General features: G+C 40.0%; 1 protein-coding gene across 2 annotated transcripts in view; it reads left to right on the top strand.

Moving 5' to 3' along the window:
- Positions 1-14,687, top strand: part of GTF3C1 (general transcription factor IIIC subunit 1) — a 199,708-nt gene that overhangs the window by 56,714 nt on the left and 128,307 nt on the right. For both annotated transcript variants that reach the window (XM_089691990.1, XM_089691993.1), the window contains 3 exons: positions 3,432-3,613; positions 4,572-4,717; positions 12,776-12,929. In XM_089691990.1, the coding sequence (XP_089548116.1) occupies positions 3,432-3,613; positions 4,572-4,717; positions 12,776-12,929 (482 nt within the window). The remainder of the gene's footprint in view (positions 1-3,431; positions 3,614-4,571; positions 4,718-12,775; positions 12,930-14,687) is intronic.

The raw sequence follows: 14,687 nt of genomic DNA, 5'->3' as shown, positions 1-14,687 counted from the left end.
CTCTGCCAATCCCCGCTGAGCAAGCAGATGACAGCTCTGTGTCTGCTCCACTACTGCAGGGCAGACACAGAGCTGCTCTGTCTGCTCAATGGGTGGTCAGACGAAAACGGACCACCTGTCCGTTTTCATCCGACCTGATCCAGTGGACGGAAGGGAAATTGGATCCCCATCCGTCCGTTTTTGGCAGTTCAGATCGGTAGTCGGCGGGTGTAAACGGACACATGTCCGTTTACACCCACTGCTCCATAGAGGAAAATAGAGGTTCCTATCGGGTCTGCCTGAAAAACGGTCAGGGGGACCCGATCGGAACGTCCATGTGAAAGAGCCCTTACAAATCTGCAAAACAGATGTTTACCAATAACATCTAAATCTCAAAGCTCTTTAGCAACAGTGGAATTACTGAAATAACTGGGGTCCTAAGACAGAACAAGTGTACAATCCAAACGTACACGTTCCTGCGTTAAAAATGGCTGTGTGTATAAGTGGGTGCTGCAGCGACCATCTGCTGGAATCTAACAGAATCAGCAAGGGAGAATGTCACCAGCACACCGAGGATCACCAATGTGGGTGACATGTGATGAAAGGGTCCTGCGAGACTCCAAAACGTTGCCTTGCTGTAACTATGTGATCGTTTATTAAAACGTTTGGACCCATATTGGTGATCCTCGATGTGCTGATGACATTCTCCATTGCTAAGATAGAACAACACACTGACCTTGTTCTGTTTTCATTTATTTTAAAATGATTTAAATGCTCCATGCACTCGTACAAGAAATTTGTAGATAAAAACCTCAGTTACAGCTAATTGCACTGCTATGGTGATCTGTGGATAGAAAGCACTTTGAAGCTCACTGTACACTAGTAGAATTGAGTATGAAATTTCTCGTTTTAAGAGCATTCAATTTTCTAATTATTAGTGTGGTCAAATCAACGTTCACTTTCAACCACAGTGACAAGATAATCTGAAGATAGAAATTTTTTTCTTGAAAGAAGGAATTTCTAACGGTGTATGTGGTTTTCGTTCAGGAAATTTCAGTCACTCCAAAAAGAATGTTAAAAGCAAACAAAATTGAACGACATTCACTTGGTCATCAAATGTACAAATAATTTTTCATTCAAAAATATACTAGCTTATGGCTCTTTTCCTTAAAAAGATGGGTGAGCTCCAAAACTATGCAATTGGTCCAGCCTTTTGCATGAGATATGCCTATCACATATTGGCAAAGATAAAAATAAACTCTTTTCTTAAAGTGATCGTAAACCCACTATGTGAATTGTTATTTATATTTGTAGGTAAAATTAATATCTCCTAAATGTACACAGTTTAGGAAATAGTCAAGTTTTTTGCAGCTGGCGCATGTGCTCTGAAGGAACGGCATACCCCTGCTGTTCCTTTAGAGCACTGTGCCGTGTCCTGAGACTCCCGTGCACATGTGCAGGAGTGACATCATCGTGGCCCAGCTAGTCAGACGACCGGAGCTCGCAAACCCAGAAGGAAGACTGGGTGAAGATGGAAGCCTCTACAGCGGTGACAGTGCACCACTGGAGGGCTTTGTTTTAAGGTAAGTTTTACATAATGTGCTAGTATGCAAAGCATGCTAACACATCATGTCTTTACCTTGCAGGGGATTTTTTTATTTTATTTTTTTCAAAATGGACGCGGTGTGCTTTAAAATGCTATTTTGTGTTTTTATTTAATACATTATAATATGGAAATCGTTTGTCATATACTAAATGTTTATTTGCAAACGCAAAATAGTATATGTAGCGCTATCCCTGTAGAAGCCACTGAACAGAATGGAACCCTTGCTCTTTCACCTCGACCTCCTCCGAAACCGCAACTCTTCTGACACACTGGGTTGAATGTAAGGACATGCAAAGATATATAAACTCACTAAAAGTAATACTTGGAAATTAGCAGTAACACTTTGTCAAAGAAACAGGCATTAAGCAAGTCAGTAAAGTGACTTAATATGTTGTCACAAGGCAAAGTTGGTAATAACAAAAACACAGAATTGAAGCAACACTAATCGTAACACTATTAGCATACAAAATTTTAAGTAATAAAGACTAAAGCTGGGTACACACGGTCCAATTCCTGCTGAACCAACGAACATTCAGACCATATGTATAGCTGTCCTTCCGACAAAAGTCAGTCCTTTGGAAAAACCAGCATCCGACCAACACTTGCAGCCATTGCTGTCTACTGTTGGGTCCCTTCAGGAAGTGTTGGTGTACTTATTAGTGGGCCAAAATAACCAGCATGTGCTGTAGTATGGTAAACATTGTAAGGTAAAGATGCCATGCTCACAGGGTGTGTATAAATGTAGAGTAGGTAGGGCACAGATGTGATGTGGTATGCTTAACATCCTGCTTCCAGTGTCTCAGGTTTTGCTAACAGGGCATATAGTAGGCATTGAACTCTCTCACTGGTCCCTGCAATTCAGCTGCTTATAACAGAGATGGGCGCCCCACTCGCTCTCTTTCTCTGATGCCGCCAAAGGCTTGCGAATGAGGGGTCTCTCCAGTCCCTCCGTGGCAGTTGCACTGCTCAAACACAGCTGTCTGTATTGTGCAACAAGGGTGTCTCCTATCCTTTACAACTGGGCCTTCCGTCCGATCTCTCCCAACCTGGCCTGGCAGCAGCCAATCCTGGATGCAGATGTGCATTCCCAGAGTCCTTGGCACCAAGAGTGCCAATTTTTCAAGGCAGTTCAGTAAAAATGTTGCCCCTCCCTGTGCTCCTCAGTGGGGTTTTTTTGGGAACTGTAGTTCAAAGAGTTCCATAGTCAGCATTACATTAGAAAGTAAGGCAACAAAGGGCATTGTCTCCTCCATGTTGCTGTAGCCCAGCATTCGGCTATATATACACATGGTAAAAACATAATTTTATATTTAAAAAAAAAAAAAAAAAGTTAAAGCTGAAATTACCTTGAAATTAGAATATCACTTTAAACCAATAGCGCCAATGTAAATAATATATTACAGAAAGCAGCCTCCTTAACAGCCAAATGCTGGGCTGTTTTGTTTAGCAGAGCTCTGGTGCTTACCTATAGGTCAGAACCTTCCTGTCTCCTGCACATTCCATTTACCAGTAAGGCTGCCCATCAAAGTGGCCAATATAAATGTGTGCGAGGGAGGGAGGCTCCAACACTACCCAGAAGTAATCTTTGGCAATATTTCATTTTTGTTGCTACAGCACACTCTTTTTAGAGGTTTGTCTTATTTTCCTGATGGAAAGAAAGTTCACTTAACAATGTGTGCATGCTAACAAAAAAATCAAAGCTCATTTTATGTATTTGTGCATTGAAACTTTTTAGTTTAAAACATAAACTATTTTAGGATACTTATTATTTATCATCATTATTATTCTTATTACTAGTAGAGTATGTGCTTATATGTCTGTAGTAATATAATTTTGTTTTTTGTAGGAAAATTCCGTTTACAGCTTGCTGAACTGGACAAAATATCAGTCACATCCGAAAACAACTGCAGTAGAGACAGTCTCCATTTAGACTCCAACCTCTCTATGATAACTATGCAGTCTGTAAATGAGGATAATAATAATGTTTCTGTAATTGAGGAGGTCTTGGCAAGTGAGAAACTGAAGCATGTAATTACAATTTTAAATAATTTTCTGTTTTCTTTTTTTACCTTATTTGAAACGATGGCATTATTAGATTAATCACCATTGCAAACTTTGCCGAGAATATCTCACTTGCAGTCTCAGAAATGTTTACCTATTGCAGGGCTGAATTTCATAAGATGATCTATTCAGCTCCATGTACATTAGCGTTTTTTAAGCTCCTAGAAGCTGTTATTAGCCTTTTTTTCTTCTGCTCCTAGAAGCTAAATAGTGTTTTCCTATGCATCCATGCACTCTGCTTTAGGCTATTTGCATTTTGTGAGCTTCGGTATCTAGAAGCAGAAAAAAAATTGTTTTTGTAGAGTTTGTTGAGTGTTTTTCCAGCAGAAAAAAAAACCTAAATGCTGCTAAACACTTCTAACAGCTTTTTTCTAGCTTTTTAATTTTTTTTCTCTATATGTACTGTAAAAACGCTAATGAAATGCCTATGCTTCTAAGCGCTACTAAAAATCCGCTATTTCCAGCGTTTTTTTTTTCCAGTTTTTTTTTTTTTATTTTTTAGCTTGAAAAAACAAAAATAAATCTAGTGTGCATAGAGCCTAATGCAGGCCATAGACTGTTCATTTATCGGCCGATTTTTGCGTCCGAAAGAATAATCGGCCGATTTTCGCACCGTTAGTGGAGCAATGTCATCGGCCGATTTTCGTGGTTCCTCCTCATTTCTTTTATCGGTCATACTGGAAAATTTGTGAAAAACGGCCGATTTTCGCAATCATTGGTGGCAACAGAACTACCGATGTTTCGTTTTTCGGCCAATAAATGAACCGTCTATGGCCTGCATTAGTCTGGTTATCAGCTAATGGACATATAAGCAACCCTTCCAATTGCAGATGCTCAGACAAAATTATAAATAGGTATTTAGAGATCAAACCGCTTTTAAGATGTAAATCTTTTTCCTTCTCTAAACTTGCATCATTTTATCTAGGAGAAAGTCTCGGAAACCAAAAAAGGTAAAGGGTCCTCCAAGTCAGGAACACTGGAGAAATCTCGTGAAACCTACCGCCTTTTGAAGAGGAGGAACATAATTGTAGAGACTGTTAAGAATTTGCGACTAGTGGAGAGCTTGTTCACGTAAGTTATATCTTCTTTGTTACCATTTTTGTAAAAGTATTTGCTTATAAATATCCATTTAAATTAATTACCTTTTTAAAAAGCAGGCAATTTTAATGAGGCTGCAAAAGGCAGGAACATCAAGTTCTTTTTAGGGATGTGATCCCATCTAACATATGTCAGAGCTAGAATTATAACAAATGGTTTCTATGATTTACTATAACACATGAATTCTGAAGCAGATAATAAATCCTTTCAGTGAGTTGAAGAAAGTAACCTTTCGATGAACCTACAGCCACAGGTGTGCCCATTTTTAACTAAAAAGACCCTAAGGGTCTGGAAGTTTGTTTGAGATTCATGGTAATCAAGGTAACTTCTCAGGCAAGTGGACATTGAAGACGAGCATCTTCTTAAACTTCTTATAAAATCCCACTCTTCATTCAAATTAGTCTTCCATGTTTACAAGGCCTTCAAAAACCAAGTGTTAATTTAGGAGTGTTAAGGAGACAAGACCTTCATTTTGGTGCATTGTTCACCAGCCGAAACTGGACACAAAATGAAAAGCTTAGAAAATAGATCTTTATCGAGTAAACATTGTAGAACTGTGCAACAGAATAAGTTAATCCAGTGGAAAATCAGGAGAAGAACTTATGTGTATTTCAATATTTTATAAGGCAAAATGCTTGATACTTTTGGAACACTTTAGAAAAAAACTGTAAAAGATTTAAGTATCAAGGTACTTGTTAATAAATATATATATGATATCATGATATACAAAAGGATTCCATCCAGATTAGGATGCTATTACCATGTTTTTGATTGATTATAATCAGTATCATGAGAAATGTGTGTTTCATAATATAGACATGCTGAGAAGATGGAAATAGTATACAGTGTATACAAAATATTTTAAAAACATAATTAATATTTTAACATGGATCGGTGTATAAAAAAAATCCATCCTTTTAGTCAAGGTTTCATGTTTAGATGGTAATATACCAAAAGATTAAAAATAACTTATAATGCCACAAAATCCTTGGAGGGATAGATCTATATACTCTCTAAATAAAACAACATAGTTGAATCAATATAAGGATAAAATTGGTTTATTATATAAATATTGAATCCAATAAAGCCAAACAGGCCATACTTACTTGCTTTGTGCAGTGGTTTTTCACAGAGCAGCCCCGATCCTCTTCTTCTTGAGTTCCTTGCTGGCGCTCCTGGCTCCCCCCCCCATTAACCAGTGTCCCCAATAGCAAAACGTTTGCTATGAGGGCACTGGTGCCTGTTCGCTCCCAAGCCCGGTTCTATGCTTCAATAACACACATGGAGCCGTGGCTCAATCCCACCCCCTGCTTTCTCCTCATTGGCTCACTGGCTGTGATTGACAGCAGTGGTAGTCAATGGCTCCTGCTGCTGTCTCAGCCAGTGAGGAGAGAGAGTCCTGGGACAGCCAAGGCTCCCAGGCATAGCGATGGATGAGGATCAAGCTCAGGTAAGTATTAGGGGGGGGCTGCTGCACACAGAAGGTTTTTTACCTTCATGCAAAGAATGCATGAAGGTAAAAAACTTTGAGCCTTTACAACCACTTTAAGCTATTGTTTGTACAAACAAATAGTTGGTATTGCCACCCTCCAATTACGAGTGGGTAAATATTACAAACTACAACCTCTGGGGGGATCCCTTGATTAAATAGTTTCTGGGAAGATAAATAAGGTTGCTCAGAGAGAGGAGGGAGACACATCATAGGGAGACATATCATTCATCTCCAGAGGCACCATCATCATTTAGGGTCTCCATATTAAAGTTCAGCTCCATCTTAGATCTGCTCCATCTTGAAAGACAGATTCCATTTTGCTTGTCATCTATCTCCAATCCATTGGTAGCCATTTTGAGGATTTGGTTGGCAGCCATCTTAAGGCCTCATCCATTCATTCCAAGCGATCCATTTCATCTGCCTTTGAGGGTGTGACGGACTGCCTGGCACCCCGACTAGGTGCTCCTGTCAGAGAACTTCTCCCTTGCTGCTGAGACACAGCAACAAGGTATTATAGCTGGGCATTGCACCCAAGAACTAGACAACACTAGCTTCGGTGCAAGCAGGAACTCGCTTTATTGAAAATTTACACAGGATTAATACCACACAAAATCAGATAGGAGTTTGATCACATTCTCCTAAACAATGCAAACTTTAAGCGGTAATATCATCAGTACATCTAATAACCAGCTCGCAGATAACAGTAACCTAATTTAGGCTAAGTTCACAACTATGCAGGTTATGTGTGAGCTGTCTCTGCATTGCGTTTTGTGTTGCGTTTTTGCACCTGAGGCTTTTACGCGTTTTTGACGTGTTTGTTTTTTTCTTGTTGCTTGGCAGATTTAAAACACAGCAAAAACGCACTACATGCTTTTCTGAAGCGTTTCCATTGAAGTCTATAGAACCAAAAATGCAGCTTTTTGCGTTCAAAAAAGTCCCTGACCCTTTCCAAAAAACGCATCGGGTAAGCGCAGAGATGTGAACATGTCCCATAGGAAATTATGTTAAATGGACTGTACTGCGTTTCTGCAAACGCTGCGGAATATGCTTAGGTGTGAACCTAGGGTAAACAGTTATCATATTAACAGTAAGCTAATCAACAGCCAGACACCCAGAACAGTTAGAAAGCCCACCCCAGAAAGTCCAGCAATTGCAACCCTGGATACACAAAGTACATTACACATGCTTTCTTTCAGGCATTTGGCTTTCATGTGTGTAATCTATCTACTAGAGAATTCATCATAAGACAAAACTCCATGTTCCAGCAGTCAGAAAAAGTGAAATTAATTTATCTTCATAGATTTCTTGAGGGAGATTTTTGATAAATATTTCTTTCCCAAGCAGAGGAGCTATCCCGGTTGGATCTGTCACAGAGGGAAACTAACATTGTGTGAATATTGAGATGATTCTTGTCTGTATTAATTAATAATCCGATTTCATTTGTTTTTGCTGGTTTAATTTAATATGCCGCTTTCTATACCATAACCTCTAGAGTTAGATAATTGCATTTTTTAAACTTTTTTTTGCTGTGTTGGCACAACTAAGGCTGGCCATACATTATACAATTTTCTTGAGATTTTTGGTTTAGATTTACCAAAAACCATATAATATGATGTCAAACCTAACAACACTTTCAATTGTATCCAATTAGGCAGGCTCTTGTACTACATAGTTGAAGGTAAATCTAAAGGAAATTGGGCAGAAAATTGTATAGTGTATGGCCAGCCTAAGACAGACTCTGCCCTTTAATCCTGCTGCAGGGGAATAATGGGTATAGTCGGTGAAACACAGATTGTCTGCTAGGTTTCGTTATAGCTGGTTTTTTGTTATCTCCAGGAGGAAATTGATTATTTGATTTATTATAGTCCCCAGGTATATACATATGTTTTCCGGGGTAAATTGAGGTAATTTGTTATCAATATCTCAGTGTCTGTTTCACACTATCCATACTATTGTTATTTGTGTTAAGTGACTTGATTATAAAATAAATCCTAATTTTCTTCTAGTTTCATAGTCAATTCTTTCACACAATTTTATTGTGCTTAAAAAAATATCTGCACAGAGCAACGAATCCTGGGAATAATTAACTGGGCAGCTTAATCATTTGACTCATTTATTTTTCTATTGAATGCACTGGTATGCGTCAATCGATGAAACTATCAATATCACTGACTTCATTAATCGGTCAAACATCCTGACAGATATATGGTGAGGTTGGGGCATTTAGAGCTCTTTTTCCACTTTAAATATGTTGATTTGTTTGTGCTTTTGTTTTAGCACTAATTTTATTTTATCATGAGTGTTTTTTTAACCACTTTCCCCTGTGTGGATGTCATATGACGTCCTGGGGTTTACATGGTTATACCAGGGTGATGCCTGCAGCTACAGGCATCATCCTGGTTTCAAAACTTTCAGCCAGCGATGCTCTTTTATGTAGAAATGATTAGAGTGGCTATACACTCGATCCCAAATCTCTCCATAACAAGGACCTGTTTCTGATTTTATCAGAATTGTTGTAGATCTGTAGTTAAAGTCAACATTGTCTATAACATTGCATGTTCAGCAGCTGCAGATAGATATGAACTGGTAAGAGTCTGATAATCCTTTGGCTTAAAAATTCTGCACCCTTAACCATTAGCCGCCCGGCCAATGGACGTTTGGCGGCTTCAGATGTGTATCTGCATTCCGGGTGCACGCCATTTGGCGTGCTCCCGCACATGCGCCATTTGCGCTAGTGCAGAGCGGCGCAGCAGTGCGATCTGTCACCGGCCGTGCACCTTGGACACGGCCGATGACAGATCCGAGTACCGGCTCCCGTTGCTGGTACCATGTGACCTGCTGTGACCAATCACAGCAGGTCACATGACAGTTGTATACAATGGATGGCTTCATTCATGATGCCATCCATTGTATACTAGTGCCTAGCTGTGAATGGTCACAGCTAATCACATGCACATGTCATGTGATTAGCTGTGACCAAATCACAGCTAAGCACAAAAAAAAAAAAAAAGCTGAATGAATCGATTTCATTCAGGTAAATGCTTGCTTATAGCAAAGTAATTCTTTGCTATAAGAAAATTGTGTAAAAAAAAAAAAAATACTGATCACTTCCCCAAAGTAGTACAATGTTACTATGGTAACATTGTACTATTTTGGTCATAGTAAAATATGAAAAAAAATCTTAAAAAAAATAAAACAAAATGTAATAAAAAATTTAATATAATAAAAAAATAAAAAAAAATTAAAAAAAAATATATATATATATTTTTTTTCATACTGTCACCAGTCAGTGTCCCTGTTCACTGCCATGCCAGTTATATGATGACGCTGTACTGCACTGGTGACAGTATGTAAAAAAAAAATAGTGAAAATAAATTTTTTCATTTTCCGAAAAATTATGACAAAAAAATACAACTTCAAAAAACTCGCCATGCCTCTTATGAAGTACGTCGGACTGTCTACGCTGCAAAAAGTGGTCATTTGGGGATATCTGTACTATTCTGACATTCTTGGACCTCAAGAAATTAGATTGGCCATCAGTACTTCAGGATTGATCAATATTCAGATCTATACAATAGTTTGTGAACTCTATAACTTTCTTAAAAACTAAAAAATACATCCTAATTTGGGTTATTTTCACCAAAGACATGTAGCAGAATACATCTCGGACTAAATTTATGAGGAACAATTATTTATTTGTAAACTTTTATAACAGAAACAAAGAAAAAGGTGTTTTTTTTTCAAAATGTTTGGTCTTTTTTTGTTAATTTAGCAAAAAATAAAAACCCCAGTGGTGATTAAATACCACCAAAAGAAAGCTCTAGTTGTGTGAAGAAAATGATAAAATTTTAGTTTGGGTACAGTGTTTTATGACTGCGCAATTGTCATTCAAAGTGTGAGAGCGCTGAAACCTGAAAAATGGCCTGGGCAGGAAGGTGTAAAATTGCACGGTATTGAAACGGTTAAAGTGGTTCCAAGGGCTCAAGATTTTTTACCTTCATATATTTTATGCATGAGGGTAAAAAACCTTTTGTGTGAACACCCCCCCCCCCAGTCCTTACCTGAGCGCCTCTGATCCAGCAATGTTCTCGACAACCTCTGCAGTCTGGGGACCCATCCTCCCCATTGGCTCTGGCTGCTCTCATTCACACCCCTGTTAAAATGTCAGGTTTCTGTGATGTAAATAAATGAGACAAAGATAATTCATTTAAGACCTTTAATATAACCTATAAACTGTACAACTCAGTTGAACAACAAACTGAAATCTTTTAGGTGGAGGGAAGTAAAAATAAAATACTAAAATAATATGGTTTCATAAGTGTGCACACCCTTAAACTATTACTTTGTTGAAGCACCTTTTGATTTTATTACAGCACTGTTTTTTTTGGGTATGAGTCTATCAGCATGGCACATCTTGACTTGCCCACAATATTTGCCCACTCTTCCTTGCAAAAACACTCCAAATCAGTCAGATTGCGAGGGCATCTCTTGTGCACAGCTCTCTTCAGATCACCCCATAGATTTTCGATCAGGTCAGGTCTGGGCTCTGGCTGGACCATTCCAAAACGTTCATCTTCTTCTGGTGAAGCCATTCCTTTGTTGATTTAGATGCTTTGGGGTGTTGTCATGCCGAAAGATGATGTTCCTCTTCAAGTTCAGCTTCCTAGCAGAAGCCTGAAGGTATTGTGCCAATATTGACTGGTATTTGGAACTGTTCATAATTCCCTCTACCTTGACTAAGGCCCCAGTTTCAGCTGAAGAAAAACAGCCCCAAAGCATGATGCTGCCACCACCATGCTTCACCGTGGGTATTGTGTTCTTTTGATGAAGTGCAGTATTGTTTTTTCACTAAACATATCTTTTGGAATTATGGCCAAAAAGTTCAACCTTGGTTTCATCATACCATTACACATTTTCCCACATGCTTTTGGAAGACTTCAGCTATGTTTTTGCAAAATTTAGCCGGGCTTGGATGTTTTTCTTTGTAAAAAAATGGCTTCCGTCTAGCCACTCTACCCCATAGCCCAGACAAATGAATAATACGGGATATTGTTGTCACATGTACCACACAGCCAGTGCTTGCCAGATATTTCTACAGCTCCTTTAATGTTGCTGTAGGCCTCTTGGCAGCTTCCCAGACCAGTTTTCGTCTCCTCTTTTCATCAATTTTGGGGGGACGTCTAATTCTTGGTAATGTCACTGCGGCCCCATATTTTCTTCACTTGATGACTGTCTTCACTGTGTTCCATGGTATATATAATGCCTTGGAAATTCTTTTGTACCCTTCTCCTGACTGATACCTTTTAACAATGAGATCCCTCTGATGCTTTGGAAGCTCTCTGCGGACCATGGCTTTTGCTGTAGGATGCAACTAGGAAACTTCTACTTCATACTAATCTGTCAGCTTCGGGTGGATACTTCTATAGGGTGTCATTGTCATTGCAACTGTGAATGCAATTCAAACATTCATCAGATCACAGTGTGTTACCTGATTTGACCATTCTCTGCTGCATCAGGTGATGATTTAATGTCAGTTGGCAAGAAACTTGTTCTGATCCCTCATCCTTCCTCCAACGAAAAGTGATAGCAACAGTGTCTAATCATTTCTTCTTATCTTCATTGCCATAAACTTCCTAGATCAAAAAAAGCCAAGTTTGGCAAATGATAAAGCACTGTGCGGTGCTTGAGGAATTTTCTGTCTTGAGGATGGTCTGACCATGACTGCACATTTTAAGTGGTTGAAAAAGTCAGATTTGTAAATAACTGGCATCCTCTCTGTTATAGCAAGATATACTCTGCTGTGAAGTCACGTGACCTCCCTCTGCTCTTCTTTCCTGATCTAAGGAGAGCAGAGGGAAGGGGCTGAGATTCCCCTCTGACTTTAGCGAGCCAGCAGAGGGAGATCATGTGACTGCACAGATTTGCTGTGCAAGAAGGTATTTAGGATTGTAATTTAAAAAAAAACTGACACACCGTACTTTATATGTTATACAACAGAGGGGATGCCAGTTATTTGTAAATGTTCCTTTAAAGCCACAGGGAATAGCGACAGGTGGGGAGGGAAAGGGTGGGTTTGGAGATCTGCTCCCACACACAGACTAAAAATAAACTGGCAGTGAGGAAAGGGGGGAAAGGAAGAGACTGTGTACACACAGCGGGATGACAGAGGCACGTTAAACTGACCACGGTATCATGGATCAGCAGCCATGATTACCATGGTCAGTACACATAGGGGAATGTAGAATTGGACAGATTACACTGCAGAAGCATTATGCTATTGATCATGCTTTAAAGGAACAGAAGCTTTTTTTTTTTTTTTTACAATCACTATAACTGCTGTTTAATATTCATGGTTAGCCTAGCATTCTAAATTCCAAAGCCATGTTTTTTTGTGTTTTGTTTTCTTTTAGAGAGGTTGGGAATAATCAGTTTGGTGATTAGATGTGCATTACAAGCTTAAGTTTTGAAAATGTCTCATTTCTTTACTGTGTAATATTTTGTCTATTATAATTATCTATTTTGCATATTTTGTTTTGCAGTCTCCAGAAAATGATTGTAGAACAGGAAAGGCTGGAGGGTGTACCTACTAAATGCTGCAAAAAATCCATTGTTAGATTGGTACATAAACTGTCTCAAGAGGGTCTGGTTAGGCTTTATCGTACTGTGGTGGTGCAGGATGGAATTAGAAAAAAGGTAAGTATCTTTTACTCAGGTTTTTTTTACTGAAATCAAGTTTGTTAAATTTAGATATTGTGGAATAAGCTGGCACAGCAAATTGCTCCCCCCTATTTTGATGAAAACGTATAGTAAGCAATAAAATGAGAGCACAGTTCATTAAAATAACAAAACTCCAATCTGCGTCAGTCTATATCTTCTATTGAGGGATACAGCTTTAACCACTTGAGCTCCCGAGGATTTACCCCCCTTAACTAGTTGCCGACCGCAGATAGCCGAATGACGGCTGCACTGCGGCAGGCCAGTTCTGAGTGGACGTCATATGACGTCCTCCCAGAACGCGCTCTCCTGCGCGCCCCAGGAGGCGCGCACCCGGCGATCTCCGTGATCGCTGTGTCCTACGGACACAGCTGATCACGTGATGTGGTAAAAGGCCAATCACAGCGGCCTTTTACCACGTGATCAGCGGTGTCCAATGACACGCTGATCAGAGGGAAATGCAAGTGCCGGTTCTCGGCTGCACTTTCCTCACGCTGTCAGATCGTGAGGAAAGTACTGCCGAGAACCGGCAGTTGTCAGAGCGGGGATCGGCACCGATCATCAGGGCACTGATGATCAGTGCCCTGATGATCGGTGCCCAGCAGTGGCACCCGCAAGTTCCGCCCACCTGTGCCCAGCAGTGCGCCCACTAGCTCCGCCCACCTGTGCCCAGCAGATCACCCACCTGTGCCCAGCAGTGCACCCACCTGTGCCACTCTGCAGTGTCACACACCTGTGCCCAGAAGTGCCACCTACCTGTGCCCAGCAGTGCCACCCACCTGTGCCCATCCACCTGTGCCCACCAGTGCCACCCACCTGTGCCCACCCACCAGTGCTGCCCACCAGTGCCACCCATCAGTGCAGCCCAGCAGTGCTGCCAGTCAGTGCCACCAGTCAGTGCCCAGGGATTGTGCCAGTCAGTGCCGCCAGTCAGTGCCCAGCAGTGATGCCAGTCAGTGGCATCTATCAGTACCCATCATCAGTGTCACCTATCAGTGCCGCCTATCAGTGCTGCATATTAGTGCCGCCTATCCGTGACACCTCATTAGTGCTGTCTATCAGTGCCGCCTATCCGTGCCACCTCATTAGTGCTGCCTATCAGTGCCCATCAGTGCTGCCTCATCAACGCACATCAGTGAAGGAGAAAAAATACCTGTTTGAAAAATTTTATAATAGAAACAAAGAAACTTTTTTTTTTTTTCAAATTTTTTGCACTTTTTTTATTTATAGCGCAAAAAGTAAATCGCCCAGTGGCGATTAAATACCACCAAAAGAAAGCTCTATTTGTGAGAAAAATGATCAAAATTTCATATGGGTACAATGTTGCATGACCGCGCAATTGTCAATCAAAATGCGGCAGCGCTGAAAGCTGAAAATTGGCCTGGTAAATAAGGGGGTATAAGTGCCTGGTAGGCAAGTGGTTAATGACCAGGCCTCTTTTTGCTACTCGGCGCTGCACTAATTCAACTGATAATTGTGCGGTCATGCAATGCTGCACCTAAACGAAATTTACGTCCTTTTTTTCACACAAATAGAGCTTTCTTTCGGTGGTATTTGATCACCTGTGCGCTTTTTATTTTTCACGCTGTAAACAAAAAAGACCAAATATTTTGAAGAAAAATGATATTTCTTTCAGCTATAAAAAAATATACAGTTGCAAGAAAAAGTATGTGAACTCCTTGGGATTACGTGGAATTTTGCATGAATTGGGCATAAAATGTGCTCTGAACGTCATCT

This window comes from Staurois parvus, unplaced genomic scaffold (genome assembly GCF_062004578.1).
Source record: "Staurois parvus isolate SC_StPar_1 unplaced genomic scaffold, SC_StPar_1.0 ptg000022l, whole genome shotgun sequence".
In the NCBI taxonomy this organism is placed as follows: Eukaryota; Metazoa; Chordata; class Amphibia; order Anura; family Ranidae; genus Staurois; species Staurois parvus.
Note: the sequence above shows the minus strand (reverse complement) of the source record. Positions and strands in the feature narration are given on the sequence as shown.